The 24,140-nt window shown below is 41.2% G+C and overlaps 1 protein-coding gene across 10 annotated transcripts in view; it reads left to right on the top strand.

The window, feature by feature from the left end:
• Positions 1–24,140, top strand: part of TNRC6B (trinucleotide repeat containing adaptor 6B) — a 139,041-nt gene that overhangs the window by 45,958 nt on the left and 68,943 nt on the right. Inside the window, exon 1 of one of the 10 annotated variants that reach the window (XM_048933989.1) lies at positions 8,714–9,364. The exons of the other annotated variants lie outside the window; for them this stretch is intronic. Within the exon in view, the coding sequence (XP_048789946.1) occupies positions 9,360–9,364 (5 nt within the window). The 5' untranslated portion in view covers positions 8,714–9,359. Of the gene's footprint in view, positions 1–8,713; positions 9,365–24,140 lie in introns of those variants that run through there. 10 annotated transcript variants of the gene reach the window in all.

The raw sequence follows: 24,140 nt of genomic DNA, 5'->3' as shown, positions 1-24,140 counted from the left end.
TCTAAGTGCCAAAGGATTCATCAATTCTGTTCCACATTTTATTAGTTTAATGTTCTGATTTTTTTTTCATCTTTTTGTACCTAAAATTAGAGGTATTCATCCCCAAGAAAACTCTTGTCTGAATATTCTGTGCAAAAATCATTTAAATTAAGTATTTACTTCTGCAAGCTAGTCTTAAAAATGTTTGAAAATGTTTTCAGATATCATTTAATGTTTTTAAGATACCTTGTTTCACCTACTCATTTTTCTTTCAAATCTCCTACTAGGAGGTAGCAAAACATTTAGCATAGCATGTTCTATTTTGTCATGAAGAGATACCAGCTTTCCATGTACCTCATCTATAACCTCCACCATTAGCATAGTGTCATTCTGCAAGCATTTTCTGAGTATGTGGAAAATTGGAAGCTACATGACTGAGGAAAAAGAAACAATTGAGATCTGGACAGAAAAATGTTAAATCCAAAGGTAAAGTTTCCATTTAGTATTCACATGTGTTTATCCTGCACTGCTGCTAGCACTGAGAGAGGAAAAGATTTGTGGACAGTATGCATTCTACATTTGAACTGTATGATGCTGCTTTTCCTGGGATTTCATAGCGCTTTCTTCCAGATGTCTTCTGGTAAGAACAGCCTGGTTTGTTGTTTTTTCCAAGATCTGTATTTGCCCTGCGTAGGAAGCACACAAAACCTGCTTCTGAACTTACAAAAAGTTTCTTGGTCAGACAAGACTGCATGTGTAATCTTTCCAAAAGAAGAAAAAAGTGCATTTCTGTTCCAGTTTTCTGATTTGTAAGTATGGTATCACAGATTTCCCAGTCAATATCACATTGACACCAACAACACTATTGATTTCTCTAATCTTCAGTTCTAGTTGTTATTTCGAGCAAAAAGAAGGGGAATTGTATTCTGATTTACCACCATCTTAAACAGCCGATTGTACTTTGAAGCAGAGTATTGCTGTACTGACCAAATTCCTAAAATCCCAGAGCCTCTTTATTCAAACATCACCTCCACCCCCTGTTCTCTCGTCCTTTCTAAGGACTACCTACGGGACGCCCCATTAACACGAAGTTCATTGTTCAGGCAGTCTTTCTGGTTTGGTTGCAGTGGCTGTTGCCCCTCCCTCTCCTAAGCAGACACTTCTCAGAAAGCTGCCCGAGGTAACTGCCTTCTGATGCATCATTTATATGGATGGCTGGAAATTGCTCTCTTTTCAGCTGTACATTGCTCTGAGATAGGAACTGATGAGTGGCATCTTGCACAAGAGTGAGATAAGTTGCTTCCAGGTTGATCTGTGATCCTTCTTTGTTTCAGTCTCCAGCTAAAACGTCTCAGTAGGTTTGGCTTTTTTTTCTTATTCTTAAACCGCTCTTCTCAGACAACTGCTTGTGATGTACAAACTTGAAGCGAATGATGTCTGTGTTAAATGTCACGTGGAAAAGCATCCAAAAATAATTGCTAAACGCTCCATTCGTGATTTCTCTCCTACCTCTATATGGAAGACCATTTACTATGAAGTAGCTGGCTTGAGATGGGCAAGAAAAATGGTTTAAAGAAACTTGAGGACAATTTGATTTCTTGCTCATTCTCCCTACCACTGTTCCTCTTAATGTAACTGTCATAAAGATAATAAAAATAAAACATATCCTGTAAGTGTTTAGACAAGGAAATCCCTGGAATGCATGCATAGAAGTTCATTAAACAAAACCGGTATTTTCCATTAGTAAATTGAATGTATTATTTCTGGTTAGTGTAATTTAACACTTTCTGAAAAAGAAGATACTGTCTTCTAAATTGTTTGTAAAATAGAAGCGGGGGGGTGGAAGGAATTCTGCCTTTCAGTTCCCTGTTGATGCATTGACTTATTTTATTTCATTGTTTATAGTTTGTTGAACTGAACTACATGGAAGTAATAAGGCAAAAGTCTTTCTGCTTGTGGAGGCATTTATTGCTGAGGAAAAAGTGGCTTAGTATGTAAACAAGCACTGGTTTTAGCTTAAAAATTGGTGATCAGGCAAGTTGCTTGGCTTGACGCTTTCAAATCGGTGGTAAAGATGTAAAACGTGAACATTACCTCACATGATTGCATTTGACTTTATTAATGACAACTTACTGGAAATGGTCTTGGTTTAAAAAGAATGAAATAATTATTCTTTTCAGTAGGAAAAGAATTTTATGTTCGTAAAATAAAAGTTGGAATAATTTTGTATTCATTCTTTAAAATGTAGCGTAACCTGCTACAAATGCTGAATACTCAAATAATAGCAACAGACTTCAGTAATTTTCCTTGCTGTTCTTTAAGCATCGAGAATAATTCTGAGCTCTGTCTCTATGTTCTGTGTATCACTGGCATGATAGCTGTTCATGACTATGTAATTGTGTAGTTGGGAAAAAAGATGAGGTAGCTACACCAAGCTGCTGCCACTCATTTTCAATGAAGAGTTCACATCCTGGCCTCTTAGAGCAAGCCATTGGCATTGTAAATGTTTGTGAATTACAGTCCTGAAATGTACTTTCACACTGGATGATTGGATCTTCTGTATTTTTGTATCTACACCCAGATGAATGACTGAATATTCATTTCAAGCATATGGAGAGAGGAAAAAAAAGAAAGGCTAATGGGTCTGTGTTACATTAGACTTTTGTATTCTCCTGTTGTTTCCTGTGGTCAACAAATAGAAAATTTAGTGACTGTCCACTGTACTTTATAGATGATAAGCAGGATAAAAAAAAATATAAACAGTCTTCGCATGAACTTGGTTGCAAGTTGCTGAACCTTTGTAGACCGTTCAGGAAGTGACCATCCACTATTGTAAAATGCAGTGCTCCTCATAGAAGTAAGGTAGATGTAGAAGATAGGGAGGGACTCACTGTACAAATAAAAGTACTGTTCCCCGTGGTCAAGATGGTGTGAACTGAAAACTTGTTTACAGAGGTGTTTTGGAACTCTTCAACTGCGTCACACCGCTGTCGTGCTGTGATCTGCTGAGCTGGTATGATTTTTCTTGCTCCTACCTTGATAGATTTGCTGAACTCTTTGCACTTAATCAACTTGCTCACGTTTAGGGCTCATGCTAGTTTGCATTGGGTTGGTGCATGTATCTGAGTATTTGACAGCAGTAAAGCTTGTAGGATTTTCTTCAGAGGTAGCCAGCTGTTACTGCTGACATCTCAAACCAGAGGGCTGTACGTGAAGGCAGGAAAGATATTCAGCTTCCTTGGAAAGATCAGTTTACAGATTTTTACTGAAATAAATAATTCTTTTCACTAGCAAAATGAATCAGATTGAGGAAAGCTTTTCCTATAGTAATCCCCTGAGTATGCATTTGTTTTGAATTATTATGAATATTTTTTAAAAATATACTCTTTTCTTATCGTATTGTGGTTCCTTTAATGCGAACAAAGGAAAATGGGTTGGTGCCAGTTCGAACCAAGATGCCAGAAATTCCTTTGCTCAGAGGTTTCCGGGCCAGTGACTGAACTCCCCACACAAAAACTCAAAACAAGTCGGAACAATTCGTGGAGAAGTACTGATCTGTCTCACCATAAGTAAAAAAAAAAGTCTCTACAAAACTCAAAGTGTAGCACACCTTCCTTATAGGTATAGAAGGAAAAAAAGGAGCAGAAGATCTGGAGTAAGACTAATGCTTTCATTCCAGGAATCTTTTGTGAGACATCCCTTAAACATTTGTGAGAAATCCGCTCTGCGCTGATAGACTAGACTGAAGTGAATAGGATGTATTGAGTTTCAGTAGAGGTATGTGTAAAGGATCCATACAAAGAGGAGGTTTTGTTGTGGTAATGTGTTTATAGATGTGGAAGTTAGATTTTTCTTTAAATATTCTAACCTTAATGCTTGCTGCTGTAACATTTAAGGCTTCTGGCCTTAAACAGAGGGGAGGGAAGCGTTTAGCCAGTGAGTTTATTGCTGCTTTTGAGGTGCACACTAACAGCTATTGTTGATGGAAGGTCAGTTGAATCAATCCTCTAACTGGCATGGTAATTCCCATGTTGTAAACAACAATTAGAAAGCAACAGCTTTCAAAGCTTGCTGTGTATATGGGCATAGTGATAGTCTATAGTATTTCCCTGAACATCTGTTCATACTGGGGAAAAAAAAATATCTTTTCATTAGCATAGATAGAATTGGATAAAACTGATAAACTTTTAATATTTCACAGATATCTTGACAGTCTATATGATTTCAGAAACTGAGGGTGGAAGCCCATCAGCTGAGGTTTACAATCTCCAAAATTGAGGAGCTGCCAAGATGACAGTACAGGAGCAGGTTAATGAATTGCTAAAGTCTCAGAATGCTCATCTGTGCAGGTGTCCTTGCGCTTTGTGGTAGTGGAGAGTATTAGCAAGGATACGTGTGTAAGTGATTCCTGCAACCTCCAGTTGGCATTTGGAAGAGACTTGACTGAAGATTTTGAGAGCTTGTTTTGTTTCCTGACATTAAGTCTCATGTGATTTGCAGTTTGCTTTCTGTGTATGTAGCTTTCCAAGTAAGTTTGGAGTCTCTTGTCTAGTTTTGCTCAAGGGAGCAGGAGGAGAAAGAAACGACAATATATTTACTATTACCAGTATGGTAAACATCAGTGATTGCCTAGAAAAGAGATGGAAGTTAATTTCTTGCTAAAAGGAGGGCTTCAGAACAAAGCAAGAGATTGTATTTTCTGGCTGTCTGTTGATAGCTCATCACTGTCATCATAATACGTGTTTTGAGATTAAGTGCAGCAGATGCTATCGTTTGCCTGGGTTGGGGGTGCTGCAGGAGGTGCGGAACAATTATGGGAAGAGTCTGCATAGACTCGTGTACTGCTGGGGCCTTGGCATCAAAGAAGTGGATGAGCAGGAAGCTGGGATTAGCGTGGTGGAGATTCAGCCATGTGTGACAGAGACTGGTAGGAAATGAGTTTTTACTTCCATTGTTCACGGAACAACTTTGTTAAAAGGAAGATAGAAGGCTTTATGCTTCTGCACTTTGGAAAGGGCATTTGAGGAGATTGAACAAGTGGAGGCATAGCGATGGATTATTCATAGGCTGAACAGCAAGGGAAAGTATTGTGGCAGATTAAGGAAAAATTAGGTGGAAAAGTGGGTGTTTGCAAAATTCTCTGAATTAAGTTTTCCTTGTAAGTTATCCTTCTGTGAACACTTCATTAATGTATAGATTCAAAACTTTGTCTTGGCCTTGAAGTAATGAATAGCTCTTAGACATAATGTGCTGTGAACTTTTCGGGTCTTTCACTCTTCTTTTGTCCCTGCCAAGAAAAGAGATCTGACTTCTACTGTGGTTCCAAACCACTGCTGCAATGTAAACTCTGCATACTAAAGTTGGTTACTGCGTTCCTAAAGTGTTGATAAGTGCCTTTGTGTATGGGATGCAACAAGCAGTTGTAAACTTCTCAGAAACTGTGCAAGCTTTTCCTGCATTGGTCGCTCAGTCACGGTATTTTTCTACATAAAAAGAAGCTGCATTTTACTTTGGCTACTATTGTTTATAAAAAAAAAAAAAAAAGTAAAACACCTGCCAACTCTATTTTCACAATTCTGCAGCATCAAATATCTCACTGCTCCCTGAAGTTGGGGGAGGAGAAGAATATATAGTTTTCCTTAGGAATGAGTATTTTGTCCTTGAAGAATGCTCGGACACTTCAAAGTCTGAACTCCTACAGAGGGGAGGCCATCTCTTGAACAATGGCTTGTATGCAATTGCTCTGAAGACTTCAAAAAGAAAAGAAAAGAAAAAAGTTGATGGTTGATACAGCCAGATTTAACTATTGTATTTGCTTTGAAAACTGGTAGGTATTTGGTACCTCTGTGTGGAGAAAATAATTAAAAAGTGATCTGAACTATTCGATATCCAGGACAGAGCAACTGGGAACTTGACACTGACATCTGCAGAACTTACGAAGCAATATGCTTTGGAATCCTGATTTTAACCTAATGTTTTCACTTGTTCTCTTGAAATAAATAATGTGGCATATGTTAGAGCACACAGGAATAGTTAAGAGTTGTAATTCTGTTTCTTAAATTAAGTGGTTTTCTGCTTGCTTTTTTTGTTATTAGACATACTGCAACTACGTGCATATGTATCCCTACCCTCAGAGTTGCAGTGTTTTTAACTACTTAGGAAAGACAACGTGACCTTTCTAAATCCCGTTAACTTGAGGAGGTGAACAAGCTGCAGTTGGTGCTTGTAAGCACGGTAATCCAGGTCAGTTGATCTTTGGTGACCATTCTTCCTGCCTCTGTTACCTACTTTCTGGGGTTGGTCTGGGGAAATTGAGCTGATGAGCTGCAGTAGGATGGAGGGCATGCAGGCCTCAGTTTACTTTGGACTTTGCCTATGGTACTCTAGGAAACAAATTGTGCACTAACAGAAAAGAGGAAAGTTGGTGAGAAGGCATTTGTGCTATGAGAAACTTGTTAATTCCTCAGCAGAAACCTCAAATATTATGTCCTCAGCTGACTTGACGTTTTCACTTCCATTACATCAGCTATGAAGAACTTAGTAGGGGAATAAATAAGTTTTAAGTTTGTCACCATGGGTAGCGTGGGCAACACGGATGGCCTGATAGGATGAGTGACGTAGGATGGTAAGGGTGCAGCCTTCAGAATAAGCAAGGTCGCATCAACCTGTAGGACTTCGAGCAAAAACGAAATGGCAGCCCTGCAGACAGGGAGGTTTGCATAAGAGCAGAATGATGCTGACTCCTTTTAAAACAGTGTGAAGATCTGCAGATCAGCCAGGACCTGCCCTCCTTGAGGTGACCGCTAGAGAGTATAGGTGGTGTCCCAGTTCATCTGCTGGACAGTGGAGCATCCCTGTACACATCAAGTTGAGGCCAATTTACTGTTTGGTACCCAAAGATCACCTAGAAGGTTTGTCTGTATCTAGAACCAAAATGCAGTTTGATGTGAATTAAAAAAAACCACTCAACCACTCTCCTCCTATCTTGGCTGTAAGAGCACAGAGAATCCTTGGCTGTAAGCATTCAGCACGCATGTCTGCTCACAGTGGGTGCTGTCCTCATAGGAGCACTGCGAAGCTTCATTCAAGTTTTTAAGATGCTTTATGATCCTCAGATAGAAGGTGCTTAGAAACGAAGTGTTTGTGATCAGGCAAGTTAGTATATAACAAGAATATAACTTTTTAACACTAGCTATTAACAGAGCTGTCAGCATCAGAAAGCTTAATGGTTAGGTTTTCAAGTGCAGTTGCCATCTGAAGGGATGTGCAGGTCTCGTATATCCTTTTTTAAATTGTTTTTTATTTTATTTTTGCCATAGTCAACTTTCTGACTGTCATGCTGCTGCTTCTCCTACCACAGTTTCGATTTGAGGAACACTGCATTTAAGAAACAAACAAAAAAGAAACACCTTCTCTTCTGTGCTGTGAGTAGACAAGACTTAACCAGTGAGCCGATGGGAACAGATACAGAGAGATGTGCGTAGAAGTTGCTGGCTTGGTTGAATTTTTATATTAAAAGAGGAACTTAGAAGTTGTTTCCTATGGAAACAAAACATGGGTGGTTTTCACTTCATCAGTGGAACCTCCCAGCTCTTCGTGAAGACAAACAAGGCAAGGTAAAACAGGCCCAGAGCCTGTTCATTTTTGACAGAACGGTAAATTGGGCAGTTTTATCCACCCTGCAAAATGCTCTGTAAAATAGTTTTTGTTTCCTGATTGCTTGCTTCTTCCTCTCAAAAAGTTTTCTATTTTTAAAAGCTCTCTCTACTGAACAACAAACTTCAGAGCAATGAAGGAGAACGGCTGCTCCAAAAGTAATGCCTGCTATTTTATTTTGTTGGCCCGTGACATCAGAGATGGAAGTTGGTGGTACAACAGCAGGGGTTGAACCTTTCCACCAAAATTCCATTACATTTTGTTGCCGTGTGACAGAGGGCAGCAGAGGGACAGTCTGACACAATGGTGTCTGACATGGAAGTGCAGATGAAGCAAAGGCGTGTCACTGCCTTCCACCATGTGGAAAAAATGGCACCCAGTGTTATTTACTGACACTTGCTGAATGTTGATGGAGACCAAACAGTGAGGCAGTGGGTGGTGAGTTTCAGCGGTGGTGGCAGCCGTGTGAAAGACAAACCATGTTGTACCCATGAAAAGCTGTTACACCATGAAATGAAGAGCCTCTCGATCGGCTCATTTGTGCAAATCAGTGGATTATCACCAGAGAACTGTGTTCAGAGCTGAATATTGGCTTCAATGTATTCAAGGTTTGAACTTGTAGACTCAGGCCAGAGAAGACAACCACCTTTCTCTGACAACCCTTCTCTTGCCCTGCACACCGTCAGTCTTGACCTGACTGCCCTACCACACCCACAGCATAGTCCTAATTTGGAGCCTTCTGCCATCAGTCTGTTCAGGCTGAGGAAAGTGGGTCTGCGCGGGGAAACGTTTCCTAGTAATGACTGTCATAGCAGCTGTGAGGCAGTGGGTCCGCTCTGCTGGTGCAGATTTAAGAGTATGGTATGCAGGCTCTCGTTTGTTGCTGGTGAAAATGCACAGCTAATAGGTGGTATGTTGAGAAATAATGAATAGCTGAGAATTTTCTCTAGGAAAATAGTGTCGTTGTGCTCTTTGTATTTGTTCTAATTTTCAAGGAAGTAAATAGGAGGCATTACTTTCAGAACAACGTATGTACTTAACTTGATAGTAGCAACTCGGCTGAGCGCTGATTGCTTGACGACTTCCCGGCACCATCAGCTCCTGAACGGAGAGCTTCCATGCCTTGAGAACAAGGAGCTGCCGTACCACAGTGAGCTTGAGAAGATTTCTATGTCCCAGTAGCACAACTTGGTTTTGGGGGGGAAGTGAAATTACCCGTAGCTTAGTGCGTGCTCCCGTTCGCAGCGTGCCCACACACACGTAGCACGTGCGGCTGCAGCGCTTGATGCAGTTTTTCAGAAGGCAGCAACAGCGGAGCGCTTCCCGAGCCGCCGTCAGCCGCCTCTCCGGTCGAGGCTCCAGCGCGGGGCCGACTCACGCACGCGTTAGCTGTCGGGCGCGCTCTGTGCGCGGCCCCTTTAAGGCGGCGCGGGGTCGGGCCCCGCCGCATGATTGACAGGTCGGCGGCGTCACGTGACCGGGCTCTATTTGAAGGTCACAAAAAGCTGCTTCCTTTAGAGAGAGGGAGAGCGAGGGAGGGAGCGGGAGAGCGAGCGAGGGAGGGAGCTCACGCCAAAATGGCCGACGGAGTCTCTGCTGGCTTCTGAACATTTGAAATTGAAAAAAAAACAAACGCGAAATCGTTTCGGGATTTTTTTTTTTGTTTCATTTCCATTTCTACCTTGTATGCCTCAACTCGCTGGATTTAAGCACTGCTGCACTTTATGAGGTTAGTGGCGCCCTTATATTTTATTACTACGATGATTTTTTTAAAAAATTTTTATTATTTTTTTTGTAATTACCCATTCGTCGGTTTTAAAGAGCCCGACCCGGCCGTGCCCGGCGCTGCTCCGCGGGTGTCTCGGCGCGGTGCGGGGCTCCGGCAGCGCCCGCGGAGCGCTTCGGAAAGATGGCTCTGTGCGAGTGCGGCTTTGGGGGCGATTCGTCACGTAAAGCACCTGGGCGGATGGCTGCGGCTCCTCCGCCTTCCCTGAGCCGCCCGGCTACCGGATCGTACAGAAAATCTCGTTCTATTTAAATGGAGGCTCCCGAAACAGCCGTTTCTTCCCCGCAGCACCCTGAGCTCTTCAATCTGCTGCAAAAATTTGCATACACGGAGTCGGGTTTGCATTCTTCCTGCCGCCGGCTCCGGCGGGGACGGATGGGGAAACGCTCGCCGCACGCCGGCCCTCCTCGGGAGGGGACGCGGGGAGAAGCGCCGCGGCGTGTGCTGTCCTATCGGGGCTCGGCGCGGCCCCGGGCTGCCCTGCCGTCCATTCCCTCCCTTCCCCACCCCTCCCCCGCGGCGGGTGAAGCGCGGTGCTGAGCGGAGCGGCGCTGCCCGGCGGCTCCAGGGCCCCCTCCGCGGGCTCGGAGCGGGGCGGGCGCGCTGGCGGCTGCAGGGCGCTGCTGATGTCTGCCGCTCTTCGGAGTGTAAGCGTTCCATGTTCTGTTGGTAAATACAGGGGAAAAGCGGCGTTTTCTCGCCTTCCCCCCGCCCGCTCTCGTACTAGCGATTTAAAGGCAAGTTATTTTTGCATCTCCCTCCAGAAGCGAGCAGAAAATTAAAGGGAAATAGCTGAAGCTCGCTGTGCACAGGCACCTCCCCCTGCATTGTAGGAGTGTGATGTAATGCTCCTTCTGCGAGGTTAAATGAAAAAATCTCTCGGTGGCGGTGCGCGTTCTTCATCTCCTCCTGGTAGGTCCTCTAGTGCTTTTTGCATTGGATGTTGAAGCAGCAAACGATGATGATAATAAAAGAATCTACTCTCAGATTTTCTGTGTGCATCGATTGTGATTGGCAGGTCAACTTTATAGATCCACAAGATGGATTGTTTAATGTTTCTTTGTGGCCTTATATCCGCACGGCTGAATCCAAATGGTGGAAACACATTTGTCTTCATTGTAGTCTCGTAGTATAGATCAGATTTCCCCCTCCTCCTTGGCTAGAAGATATTTTAAATAATCCTACAGTGTATCAGTTTTTTTTCTTGGAAATTAAAAGGTGTTTTCTTTTCAATTAAGGTGAGCCCATTGAAAAGAACACTCAAATTTTGGCCTTAAAAAGTTTAGAGGTAACATATTACCTAGTTCCTATATAAGATAACGTGCTTTCTTCCTGTTTAGGATTAATGATCTTAATGGAATCTACTCTCACGTTGGTAGCTTGTAGCTGAGTGGGAGAATGCTGTAGACACTCTGTGTCTTTGGCCTGATGCAGCCTGGTGGCTGAACCTGCTTTTGTTATTCAGAGCTGCCCTGGGCTTAGTGGAGCCCTCGTGTAGCCAGAACATGCTGACTGTACCTGTTGCTTGGCAAACTTCAGGTGTACAGTTCCCAAACACAATGTTACAGATAGGATTCCCAGGTTTGTCACTCAGTTGACCAAATCATCAGATACATAGTTCCAGTGGTACTGGCCATAGCTTAGAATGGTTGAACTGTGAGGTAGGTGAGCTTTGTCCTGGACCGGCAGTGCTGTGGGATGCGGCCTTCTCAGGATCTGTGCTTGGGGAAAGTCCTCACCTTTTTTTGGCCATCCTGCATTACTCTCTGCGGTCAGATCATGTAAATGCTAATGTATCTCAATGGTATGGAAATGGGTTATGGGATATTCTCTAATACCTGCAGCTGTTCATAACTATAGAAGCTGTCATGGATGCTTAATATAATATTGTAAAGCAGTCACTGAAAATAGTAGAAGCAATTCCAGTATGTAGTCTCTGTCTTTTGAGTAGTTTTCTGAGGTGATTTTTCCTATTCAGAATTACCAATTAAAATAGTTTGTCATCCGAGTATCTTTGAGTTAGCCTAAGTTCATGAGGGGTGTATTGAGGGCTCTGCAGCCCATAGAACGATGGGGTTTTAAAAAAGTGAGTCTGGACCATTCTCAGTGCTGTGCGTTCAGTATGCCCCTGTGGTACGAAGGGAACAAAACACAGGTTTGGTCCATTTTGAAGGACCTGACACAAGTTACAATTCCTAGATCAGAATTTGAGCGTTACAGTGGCGTTGTGTCAGGGAGCACGAGCCCTTCTGCTTCGTTCAGGTTACAGCAACGGCAGTAGCTTTGGAAGTGTATTTTATTGTTCTGTTTGCATTTCTCTGACAATTGTTATTGGTGTCTGCAGGAATCATTCTGTTTTCTAAGACAGGCTGTTTCAGTAGACTAAAAATTGTTGCAATTCTGTAGTCAGCAGAGACCCTGGAGTTTTGTGCTCTACGTTTTGGAGATAATTGATGAGAAAGGCCTTATTGTCATTGAGCATCAATATACAGGAGTCTGCAGCTGGAATTAAAAAAAAATAAAATCAAGGAAAACAAGTGTCTGAAAAATGTGTGCTTGCTTTTTTCAGCAGCTTTTTTTTTTTTTTTTTTAATCCTTTTTACCTCCACTGGGAAAGAGGGAAAAGAAAATCTCTTTTATTTTCTCTTGCAAGTTTCTCTTTTAAACTTCAGAAGGTCGTGCAGTCTGTGCTGCTGGTCTCAGCTAAAAACCTTTTGAGACTTTTGTCTTTGATTTATTAATAGATGGCTTTGTAGAGTAGAAAGCATCCATGTTTACAAGTGAAGAAGAAATTTGCTGTGTGAGTTCATATACTGTTAAAAGAATATTTGTCCCTTTCCCGTTCCCTTGGAAGATTTTGTTGTGGCTCGCACCTTGAAGCAGAACTCCTTAGTTTTGGTCATCATAGAACTACTTTGCTTTTGCTGACGTGGATGGAAGGCATTGCCTTGGTGTTGTCTTTGCTTCGGCTAGTAGCTGTGTTGTGACTGAGAAGCACGAGGGTCTTTTTGTTTTGGTGTGGTTGTGTTTGTTTGCGGGTACTGATGAAGAAGAAACGTGCCTCTTTCTGAATGGTGCTTCAGCAGAAGTCCTGGGCTCCTATTTAAAGAGCTCAAAATGTGAGACAGGGGAATAAGACATGGGAAGTTCAGCTCTGAAAAGCTGTGTTTCAGTTTTCTACCAAGGGGATCAGGTGTGGATATCTGAGTTCCTGTTCTGTAACCTTTCAGAAAGTCTGATAGAGGGTGATGTGTAACAACAGGGCAGCAGTAAGTTGGGTGGTCACTTAGGAGAAGTTTGCTGAGGAAGATGGTTAGGTTGTAAGTGGCTAAACTTTAAATATTTGGCTGTAATTGTTGCTGCAGAATTAATTTGTTACACAGATCTGAACTTTAGGCGAATATGAAGACATTGATTCTCAAAGCACGGCAACTTCAGTATTAACTTAAGGAAAGAGCTAGTCTCGTTACTAACACATCACTGGAATTTAGTTGATATGATTACAGACCCATTTCAAATCACAGATTGGCCAATATTGGAAGGGACCTCAAGGATCCTGAATCTCCAACCCCCTGCCACATGCAGGGCCACCAACCTCCCCGTTTCGTACTAGACCACGCTGCCCAGGGCCCCATCCAGTCTGGCCTTGAACACCTCCAGGGACGGGGCATCCACAGCCTCTGTGGGCAGCCTGTTCACATCAGTGTCAGACTGTCTAAAGTGAGGTGTCAAGGTAAGACTTGGCCAGTTCAGCATCAAGGGTGAATGTGGAGGTGTCACAGAGATGAAAAATGCTGTATGACCAAGGTATTTCCATGTTGTTGTAGTGGTGGTACCATAAGTGCTTTGAAGGGCACATGAGAAATGGTGCCTTCCTCTGTCTGTGGTGAGCACCAGCTCTGGAGCTGTGCATTCAGCACGTCTCACTGCTGAAATTCTTTCATGTTTGTGAATCTGTTTCTAAGCCAAGGCAGCAAGGCAATTTGTTTTTTGTAGAGACAAAGCATTATATTTTTGGAGCACCACGTATGCAAAGTGTGGGTTTTTTATAGATAGTGCCATCCACACACTTGTGAAGTGAGTTCCTAAAGCTTTATGGGTATTGTCAATTTAACGGATGTTTTCCTTTCTCTTTGTATATTGTGTGCTGGGTTATAGTTTAGGGCTGAAATGCCCTGGTGCTATGGTAGTTATGTACTTGTTATTTCAGAGAAGTCATGGAAGAGCTGGCTGATCTGGTATTGGGATATTACGTTATGGGCAAACCTCGATTCTCCTTCAGAGTGTTTTAGTTTCAGAACCACGTTTATTTAGGCAGTTTGGTTGTGTAGGAAAACATAAAACAAGATATAAACCCTGGTGTTATCTCAGGTATGCAAGAGAAGATGCATTAGTAGAACAGGTGATATTTAGAGGCAGAGCAATGCAAGGCGTAACACAATATGGAAAAATGTGTGCTGATACACCTGTAGAGAAAATACGGAGGGGAGCCCTGTTAATGGCCATAGCTGAGTACTGTTTTAGTGCTACAACTTGTCTGAGTTCAATGAATTGAATGTTTGTTTATGTTCAGGAAAGAGAATGATGTAAAAGTGCTTAGCTATCTCCAGGTGGAAAAATGCCACTGAAGCATAAAGCCTGTGTATCCATTCAAATTTATGTTAAATGGGACTTCTGTAGTAACATCTAGGTCTGGAGCTTAGAGGAGCAACAAAATCAAACCAAAACATCAAGATACAACTGTATTTTATGTCATGCCAGCAGGAGGATGCTTCTCATTAGGGTGGTACCTTTGCAAGGCTTCACAGCAGCATGAACAGTAGCTGAGGTCCGGTGCATCTTCAGGTAGTTCCAGTAAGAGCAGCACAGCATGGCAGAAGAAGGTAGTCTAGAAAATGCAAAAAAAGCTCAAGTATTTTCTGTTATTTTTCCACTGACGTATTCATGCCTTGAGGATGAAACAGCGGAATCTGAAAACCAAATGGAGATTGAGGAGAAGATTGTCTTCATTTCTGAACCAGAGAAGGGTGGTTGTTTTGTGTGTATTTTTTTTTTAAACAGAACAATGGAAAAATCACTTCTAGCATTCTCACTTTTTTTTTCTTTCTTTAAACACAGCATTTGTTAGCACAGAATGATCATAAGCTACTGTCCATCTGTGATTTCACAGTGGTGGTTTGCCCACAGCCTCTGTATACACAAGTGTCTGCGTGACCAGCTGCAAGGAGGCTGCTGGAAGTGAGTCCTTACAGCATATTCACACAGTAGCCTTTGTAGATACTGAACTTTTTAGGCTAGCTGACCTATATAAAAGCAGGAATGGTTAGATATGTATTCTCTTAATGCCACTTAACCAATAATTAGGCTTCAGTTCACTTGTCCCATTTTATATGTGTGGCAGATACACACAAATGTGTCGTCATCATCATTCAATCTGTATTTGGGAACTTAACTATTCCTGAGCCATCCAGTTCTTCAGGATGTGGTGTTCTACATCACTTAAACCTCCCTTAAAGTCTCTCTTCTGGGTTTCCTCCCTTTTACTGGTTTGAATTTTACTATTTGTAGTAAAAGACATTGCAGCATTCAAGCGTAGCTGTGTTAGCGTTCTTGCTGGAGCTTCATTATTAGCACTTAAAAAAACACATAACTTCAGTTACATAATCATACTGATTTGGGGCCCACTGTAGAACACGTTACATTCTGAATTTATACCCTAGACATATTTGTCTACAAAACAGCTTTCTTTGGCAAGAGGAAGAACTACTAGTGAGAACTTAATCAAAGAAAGTGAGACTGATGTATTTTCATGCGTTGCTTTGCCAGCTAGATAAACAGTGGGCTTATGCTCAGTTTTCTGCTCTGAACAATTCACAGGGATAATAGTTCATCTAATCACAACACAGAGACGAATGTTGGTATTTTATTGTGTGGAAATTCTGATCTGGTTGTTCTTGCTGGATTGTTTCCAGGCTTTTCTGCCTCTTGCTGAAGAGAGTTTGAGGTCGGTAAATGTGACATGGGGGGGGGGGGAGGGAGGGAGAGAAGCAGGGGGGAAGGAGCAAAAGGAGTCAGAATGTAACTGTCATCCTTGGCTGACTCTTTCATGTGTGCTTCAAGGATTGGTCATCCCATGAAGCAGAGAGGGTCGTTAGGTCTTTGATCCTCATACAAATTTGGAGATGGTACAAACCTTTTCTTGCCTGTACTTGTGTATCGTTAGTTGCCCACTGCTTTATTCAAAAGAGATTTTACAGTAAATATTTAATAAATAAAGCTAGTTAAACGCAGTGGCAGTAGATAGAGGATCTTCTATTTAGGTTACATATATGTCATGGTTCTCTTTTTCTTTGTGGGTATGATGACAGGTTGATGAGGATTGGTTGGAATCTAAATGCTGACCAAGTTCAAACTGTTTTTGAGCATAGTTGGTTAACCTGAATTAAAACCCCAAAAGCTTCTTTAAAAGAACTTCTGTATCTCCAGCTGGTGCATTCTTATTATAGAAGTCGACTGAAGCAACTAATGTTAATTGTGAATTAAATATACTTATGTTACAAAGTCACATTTTCCATTCTTTTTCAGGTTATGTTCAGGTAGTATCATGATACATCTTAACCAGACCAAATGATGCAGAGGGAGAATGTGGACAAGGCATTAGGGTTATTTTTGTTCGGTTTGGTTTTTACCTGTGTCTTGTAATCCTATTCAGGGCAGATCTAGATTGCCCTGGCAACAGTGCTTGTTAACCAGTGTAAAAGGCTTGCTGTTGTATTCGTGTTTGCTCCATCTGATGGAAACAGGTGGATGGTAGTGTGGTGGAGGAAGCAGAAAACAAAATCTTCTTCGGGTAAAGATTTAATCTTGCTAATAATTGTGCGTCCGTGCTACTTCAAGATGGTATTTCTTCAATTTTCCAGACTCTAATCGGCAAATATATTTTGAAAGGCACTGTGATAGAGCAGTAAACTGTTAGTAAATGACCTGGAACAGAAGAATTGTAAATTCTGTAGCGGGTAATGTTTCACAGCTTTGAACCATTTTAGTCCTCCTTGAACACATGCTGTCTGAATTTGCATTTTACCCCCTCCTTTTTGCATGGGAGCTATTCTGGAACGGTTGTTTTTGATGAAGTCTCTTGTTCTTGTCTCAAAATAAAGCAGTATTCTGAATTCATTTATGCTGCTGTTGTGTTATTAGTTGGGAGACAGCCTGAAATTTGTCACTGCCGCAAACAAATTCTGTATCCTGATACAGGAAAAAACAATGGGAGGTGCGCTCTTACCAGATTTTAAGTAGAACGAGATGCAGATGGAGATAGTAGGTGGAGGCTGCACTAAATCCTAGGCTTTAAGCTGAAGGCAAAGACTTGCATTGTTAACTAACATACCATAAAACTGAGTTGCTTTGTTCTTAGTCTAAGCATGCCTGTACGCTTTGGCTGAACTGGCCAGTCTCTGGAAAGTCAGCCTGCCTCGATAAGGTTCTGAGGTCAGCTCTTCTCCCAGGGTGTGGATTTAAAAGCACTGCAGACTGTTCTAAAGGTGACCGGCTGTGTTTGCGTGACTGCTTCATTGGAGCTCAGGAAAAGCTGAGGCTCGCTGCTGTCAGTCTCCATGGCATTCTGCTTCATCAGATAATGAGAAGTGAAACTTCTACAGCAGACATGCAAGATATTATACGCTTTCACTTTATGTAATTTCTCTTGATCTTTTTTCTTGAGAAAGCTTATATTTGAAATGATAGTTTAGTTAGTGCTACATATTTCAGTTAAGGTTGAATGGTTTTTCTACTGCACATTCCTAGGCCGTTTTTTGTTGTTAAACTAAGATTCTTAAAATACTAGTTGTAATTGCTGGAGCTGAAGCATTGCATGCCTTGTGTATGCTTAATATGAGCTGTTAAAAACAGATTTCATCACTGGCTCAGTAGGTTAATAAGAACAAGGTCGTAGGTTGTTAAGTACTGTCAGTTAAAATTGCTTTTAGAGCAGATTTCATTTCATCTTGTTTTGTGGTTTTTTCTGTGTGTTGTTTTTTTTTTTAAACAAAAATCTAAACGACTGCTTTCTAATCATTTGTTTTCCACATTACTATTAATTTCTTTTGATATTTGTGAGAATATCATACATGTTTATGTAGTGCATGTTAGCAGTTAATGCATTTAAAAACTACTGAGTGTCAGCTGACGCATGGAGACTTCTTAGCAGACCTTACCTACAGCCACAGTGGAAAAATTGCTCTCAGTTTGTATTTTGTTTGTGGAAAAGTCTGCAAAAACAAAGCGAATGCCATTCTGTAAGGTAAGCATATGGATGGAAGAGGAGCAGCAGAGAAACGTAGAGGCTCTCTGAAGGCCACACAGCAAGGCAGTGGCAGAGCCAGACTTGAACTCAGAAGTTCCTGGCTTGTGGCCTGAGGCCCCAGCCAGTCGTGCACAGCTGTATTGAATTGTGTACAGAAAGATGCTTTCTTTTTCCTAATGCTTTATGGGAACAGAGCTGATTTAAGTAACACAATAATATGGATTAAAAGCTGGAATAGTATATTTCACCTTTCTCAAAATCTCAAATGCTAAAGGTTCAGTGTTTTAAGCTTGCATTTAATGATTGTGGATTTCCATTCTGCTGAGGAGTGTGGTTGATGCAGCTGGATCGTACACCGTAATGAAGCATAGTGCAGGGTCTCGAGGTCAGACTGAGGGCTTCTGCAGCCAGTAGAGGTATTCAGGGCTTAAAAGCTGCTCTGCATGCTACCTTGAGAAATCCTAGCATTAAAAATGTGCATAAATAAATCCCTGAAAAGCAGACAATTTCCTTTGATGTTTCAAAGTACAAGTTAAAGTCTAGTTCAGACACAGTCCTCCTGAAGTATTTATGAAATTCACTTTCTATATATAACGCTCACCAAGTTTTTAATGAGGTTTTACGTGTTGTTATCCTTCAGTGAATTATGAAGGGCTTTCATCGTGTGAATCTTACAGGGAAGAGGAAACCTCTGTAGATTTTCTATGGATTCACCGATGGTTGTTCATTCCTCGAGTAGAAATTTTGATAGCTTTTATTGAGTGACAATTTTGGTTATTTGAGGTGTTTCCTTTAGGTAGGAGGCCTTCATTTAGAGCTTCATTCTATAGAGTGACTACAAGTTCTTTTTCTGTACTGTTGAAACTGCAAGGATTAGCAAATCTGTTTTGGTGGTAAAAGGGACTTTTCCATGCAGTTTTGTTAGTTCCAAGCTGTAGCAGCAAAAGAGAGCTTGGGGTTGTATTTTCTTGGCTGCACTGTTTACGTATCTAGTGTTTCTTGCAGTCTATGGCCCTGTGCAAATATATAGTAAGGATGTTTTCCTGAATTATTCAAGTGACATTTGGTTGGGGAAATGAATGAAGCCAAAGCAAACAAAAACAACCAAAATCAACTCATCGCGCTGCCCTGACACCTGTGTGTGCGTTGTACCTGCCTGCAGGTTTGCTTTTGTCTGTGGAATATAAGAAAAATCTTAAATAGATCTTAACAACAGCAATAAAAAGGTTCAGGTACTGTAAACTTTCAAGCAGAGTATTTGACACTTGTGATGGATGGAGCACTTGAGCCTTCCTTGCTCAGCATGGCAGTGTGACTGTCCCTCTATCCAGAAAGAACTGTTACTGGATGCTGGTGCACTTTGAGGCTGCATTTAAGACTTTTCATTGGTAGCGACAAAAGTTGCAGTAAGCAAGCAGTGTTTGTGGTTTGTTTCTTGGTTGTTTTTTTTTCCTCCTAACTTGCTGGCCTCTTGTATGCATCCTGCTAACTGAGCCAGATAAGAAGTGCTCTCTGCAGTAGTTTCCCTTTCAGTTTCAGCTCTTTTGGTGTTCACAAGTCCCACTTCCTTCTGGCTGTGGCTTCAGGAGATGTTCAGACTGGATGACTGTCAGGTCTGTTGCGCAGTCCTGGGCTGCTTTTGGGATGGACGTTGCTTTGGCAGTTCTTGCTTTACTCACCTCTTACAGCTGGTGATACATTTGAGTTAAACCATGTAGTTCTTCCCAATAGGCCTTCTGGAAATATCGAACTGAATAACTAAACTCAGCTGCTCATCAGTATACAGAGTACAGTACTATCTCGTTACCACCCCAGAAATGTGCAATGGGCTGGGTTCTAGGGATGGTGACAGAGACCTGACTGACTGAGATTATTCATTCTGAGCTGTGTGGACTTTGATTTAGATGGGTAGGTTAATCACTAGCAGATGAAAGTTCTTGCTGTTTTTTAAAGTAACACGTTAGCAAGAGCATGCTTATCAAAGGCCTTTTTAATTCAGGATGTTGTTTCCAGCAGATGATCTCAGTTAAAGCAGGAGGCCTGATCCCTTCCTGAAATTTGGAATTTCAAACACATATGCGAGTGAATTCCCTGCCATTTGACTGTGTGGTCCCGCTCACCTCTTTGCTCAGTTGCACAGTCCATTTTCTCAATACAGTGGCTTCATAGAGAGTTAGAAGCTTCGTGCTGGCAGTATGCGCAGAAGCATCAATAAGCCAACAAATTAGATTTGAGGTTCTGGTGTTTAAAGGGCTTTTCTTTCAGCAGGAAATAGTCTCCCACACCAGCTTATGCATTTTAACCTTCAACTTTATATAGCAGCAAAGAGTTGACCTGTCTTTATGCAGAGCCACCTTCCTTAAAGAGGATAGAGAGATAGTTTGACTTAGCAGGAGAGCAGTTTTTGTGGAGTGTCTTATGTTCCTGTTAGGTGTCATACAATGTTTTGCCATCACATCTAAATAAAATTGAACTTCTCTGTTGCACACTTTTCACAAATTCTATCAGTGCTAGATAGGAAGATGCAGCTGTTACAGAGTGGAGAAGTCTTCACATTCGCTGTCAGCAGACAGGAATTAATTTGAGCTGGAAATGTGAAACTGTTAAATGAATCTTTACACTGAATGCCTTAAATGGTTTTGATCTGGCTGCCTTCTCTGTTCAAAGATGAGATGTTCAAAAAGAATGGATATTTTTGACTGCTCAGAAGTTAAAAAAAAAGTTTATTATTAATTAGAAATAAGATGCCTATCTTAATGCAATGAGGTAAAAATTATTTGAAAGTAGTATGTGCTGCTTGAATTGAGAATTTAACAAGGCAAATCAGTTTAATGTTAAGACCAGAAATGTAAATAGTGAATATCATTTCCCTGTATTTTTCACCTCAGGTTTCCAGTTGTGCCTTTATGTACGTACGTACTGTCTGTACACCATGGCCAGTGCTGTTCTGTAATTTCTGCCTTCTAGGTGGCAGTTCAGAGGCTTCCTTGTTTTAGGTTATTTTCTGAATTACCTCTTCCTTTGTGATTTGTTTCCCTTTTCTTTAGGAAAAAGGAGTGGTGCATACCTGGGAGCTGACCCATAGCCATGTTGAATATATGGTTTGCAAGTTCCATTCATCTTAGATGTTTTCTGTGCCAAAAGAACTTTCTTATGCAAGTTTCCATGTTGTGAATGAATGTAAACTCTTTGGCATACAAGTAATACTGAGCCAATTTAGCTTACAAGAGAAGCTTCTTTTTTTGGTGGTGATGTATAGTTAAATTTTAATACATTTCCCTCTTACTTTTTGAGTATGAATGAACAGCAGATTTTTCAGTTGCGAGGTAGATCCAGTCCTCTGACAGGCATTTCATATTTCTAAAAATGTTGAGGTTATTTTAAACCATTGCATTAGAAAGCAACAGGTTAAGTGGTAGTAATGGATCTGGTAGTGTATCTGTGAATGACTTGAGCAGCACCGTTCAAGCTGCAAATGATCACTTCTGGAAAGAGATGCAAGGAATGATAATCTTCAGTCAAGGTTTCTGAAACCTCATCTTCGACCCTCAGCACCAACAGGTGAGGGACTGCTAAAACTGGGCAGACGTGAGCTTCACAGAAATAACAGCGTGGTTAAAAGAAGTTCTCCTCGATTGGAGTCTGTCCTTAGTTTAGACAAATGCCTGAGGATACAGTGAACACTTTTCACTTCAACTTTTTACAGTCTTTGCTTAAGAAATAAGGAAATGATTGTTTACTCAGCAATTAGCAAGTTTCATGTCTAGACGAGGTGGTTTAATCTGTGCTTTATTTCCAGAAGGCATGGAACAAAATTGACTTTTTAAAATCTGCAGCTAGGGAACGGTGTGCATGGTAAGTCCAGAAAAATGGAAGAAGGAGAACAGATCGTCAGAACATGAGAGGTGATGATGCTCTGCCTGCAAACGGATTATTTTCTGGAGTTTGTTTCTACCTCCTAACTGTTGTGGTTAGCTAACTTGAAGTAGCTATGTTAGATAAGCATGAGGGTATGGCCTGCAGAATGCAGTTTTCTACAGGGAGAGACGCTCCACGTTCTTTATAAGGTAGCACTGAATGGGTGTCACTTTTCAGGTTATCTGTGCAGATCAGTGGTAGGATCCTACGTAACACAGCTATGTTTAGGATAGCTTGGTATTTTCCCATTTAAATTGGGCAGATGTGTGATTGAGGCAGGTGTGCTTTATTGTGAGGCAGTGCCTGCTATTCATGATTGTCTTGCTCCGTGGGTTGCAGTAACTGTTGATTTTTCTTTTTAAGCAAAGGCGTTCAAGCAGACAGCAGTATTTCTGGTGTTAGCTGTGCTGCTGGCTCTTGAACTTCTCCTTGGAGTGATCTTTAAAAATAATAATAATAAAATGCATTTGTAATTGGACAGTTGCAGTTTTCTGTGACCTTACAAAGCTCGTGACTTAACTTCTGTTAATGTCTCCAGTCATGCTTCCTATGGAGAACGCTCAGTTCTTTGTATACTTCCAAATGTAGCTTGGGGGAAACAAACAAAAAAAAGGTTATGAAAACTTGCACTTTTTTTCCTTTTTAAATTAAAAATTATTCTTCTATATTTCAGTAGCAGTTAATGCAGTCAATCCATTCAAACAAGTGACGAAAATAGAAATTAAAAGGTTTTAGATGCTGCAAACTTTTGCATTTCTGTAGCAGCAATACGTGTCAATACGTTGTGCTTTTAGAAGTGAGTTTTTTTCTTTGGTATATGTGAAAATTGATTTCTCATGGACTTTGTGAAGTAGATCATGTGTGTTTTTCTATGAGGTTCATTCTGTGGGATTCCTAAAAGTAGGATTTTTCCCTGATAGATACTCAGTGACATGGCACGTAGGCCTACAATGCTTAAAAGCTTAGTATTGGCCTTTAGAATTAATTTTTCTCTAAGGATTCACAAGGAAGGAGGGGTACATGGCTAACATTCAGTGGACTTGATCTTCGTCAAGCGTTCTACAGCCGTTCTTCAAAAACGCATCAATTTTCAGTCTTGAAAATTTAGGAAAAATGATGGCAACTTCTGCTTCCCGTTTTGTGCTGCTTCCCCGTGTTCCCCATGGTTGGAGACACTGTGTGCTTTGATGTGGGTATCTGTGTTTCTGCTGGTTGTAGGCGATCGTGTTTTTGCAATGCCATATCAAAATGATCACACCTTTCTTATGTCAAGTGATGATATGAAAAGACAAGCTTAAAGAGGCTTTGAGTTTTTTGGCTGCTTAAATATCTTAATGAGGAAGGATGATTGGCTTCCTCTTGTTCAAAACAAGGCCTATCATCTGCTGGTTCTGTGCTGTATTTGTGTTTTTTTGGATTCAGGCACAGTTTCTTTAAAGTGGACCAGTTTTCATTCTGTGAGCCAGTGAACAATTTCACCTGGTGTCTTTAGAATTTGTATGAATCAAGTTGAAAAATAAGGAGTTGTGATATTTTGAACAATAATTCATTGAAGAATGACTGCAAAGTGTGGTCAGCTGGTTGCAATAAGAAGGCTGAGAAGCACGCATCTTATAAGCAAATGCTTCCATACCAGACTTTGTGTGCTTAATGCATTTCAGGGTTCCTAAAGAGTTCTTCCAGAGTTGAACAGTTGTTTTTTGGCGCTCTGAAGTCTTGCTGCTTTAAAAGTAATTACTAAGTCAGACGGCTCTCTTTATTGGGAGCAAACCGTACTGTAGTTCACTTTTCCTCATTGATCGAAAGCATATAGAGTTTCATAGTAAAAGCCCCATTTTTCATTTATTGACTTGCATTTTATGACCTTTGGTGTTGTTACACAATTCACGTCCTGTTGGACTTCAGAATGTCTGTAGGAATGCGTCAAGGAAAGCTCTTAGTGCGCTTCTGATTCACTGAGTTCCTTGAGCGGGGCCTGCTGTCTCTCGTCCTCATGGAGGCTTTAATGAGAGCTGATCCCTGCCTGCCTTTACCACAGGTGCAAGCTGCAGAGCAGGAGGTTGTGGCCTGTTAACAGAATTGCTCCCTTCAGTGCTACCTTTACATCTTAGGAGTTTCACTCCATGGTATGAATGGTTATGTGTGTTTGCTTCTACAAGCTGCTTTAAGGGGGCAGCTGATTAATTTCATTTATCAAGGTGACCTTCGTTGGCTTATAAATCTTCATGTGCACACAAAAGGGAAAGAAGTTTGTTAGTTTGTATATTCTAAAAAGTATATCTTAAAATGCATACTGAAAGTTTGTCTGACAAGACAATTTACTTTAATTATACACTTAAAGAGGCAAATACATTTAAGCTTTTCTGTTGTGAAACACCTGGCTTAAAACTTAGTATGGCTGTTCCACCGGATTTTAGGTTTTCATCATCTGTAAATAACCTATGAACAACAAATACTGAACAGTAGCTTTATAAAAGAGGTTTTTCAGTGCTTGAG

This window comes from Lagopus muta, chromosome 1, assembly GCF_023343835.1.
Source record: "Lagopus muta isolate bLagMut1 chromosome 1, bLagMut1 primary, whole genome shotgun sequence".
NCBI classification, from domain to species: domain Eukaryota; kingdom Metazoa; phylum Chordata; class Aves; order Galliformes; family Phasianidae; genus Lagopus; species Lagopus muta.
Note: the sequence above shows the minus strand (reverse complement) of the source record. Positions and strands in the feature narration are given on the sequence as shown.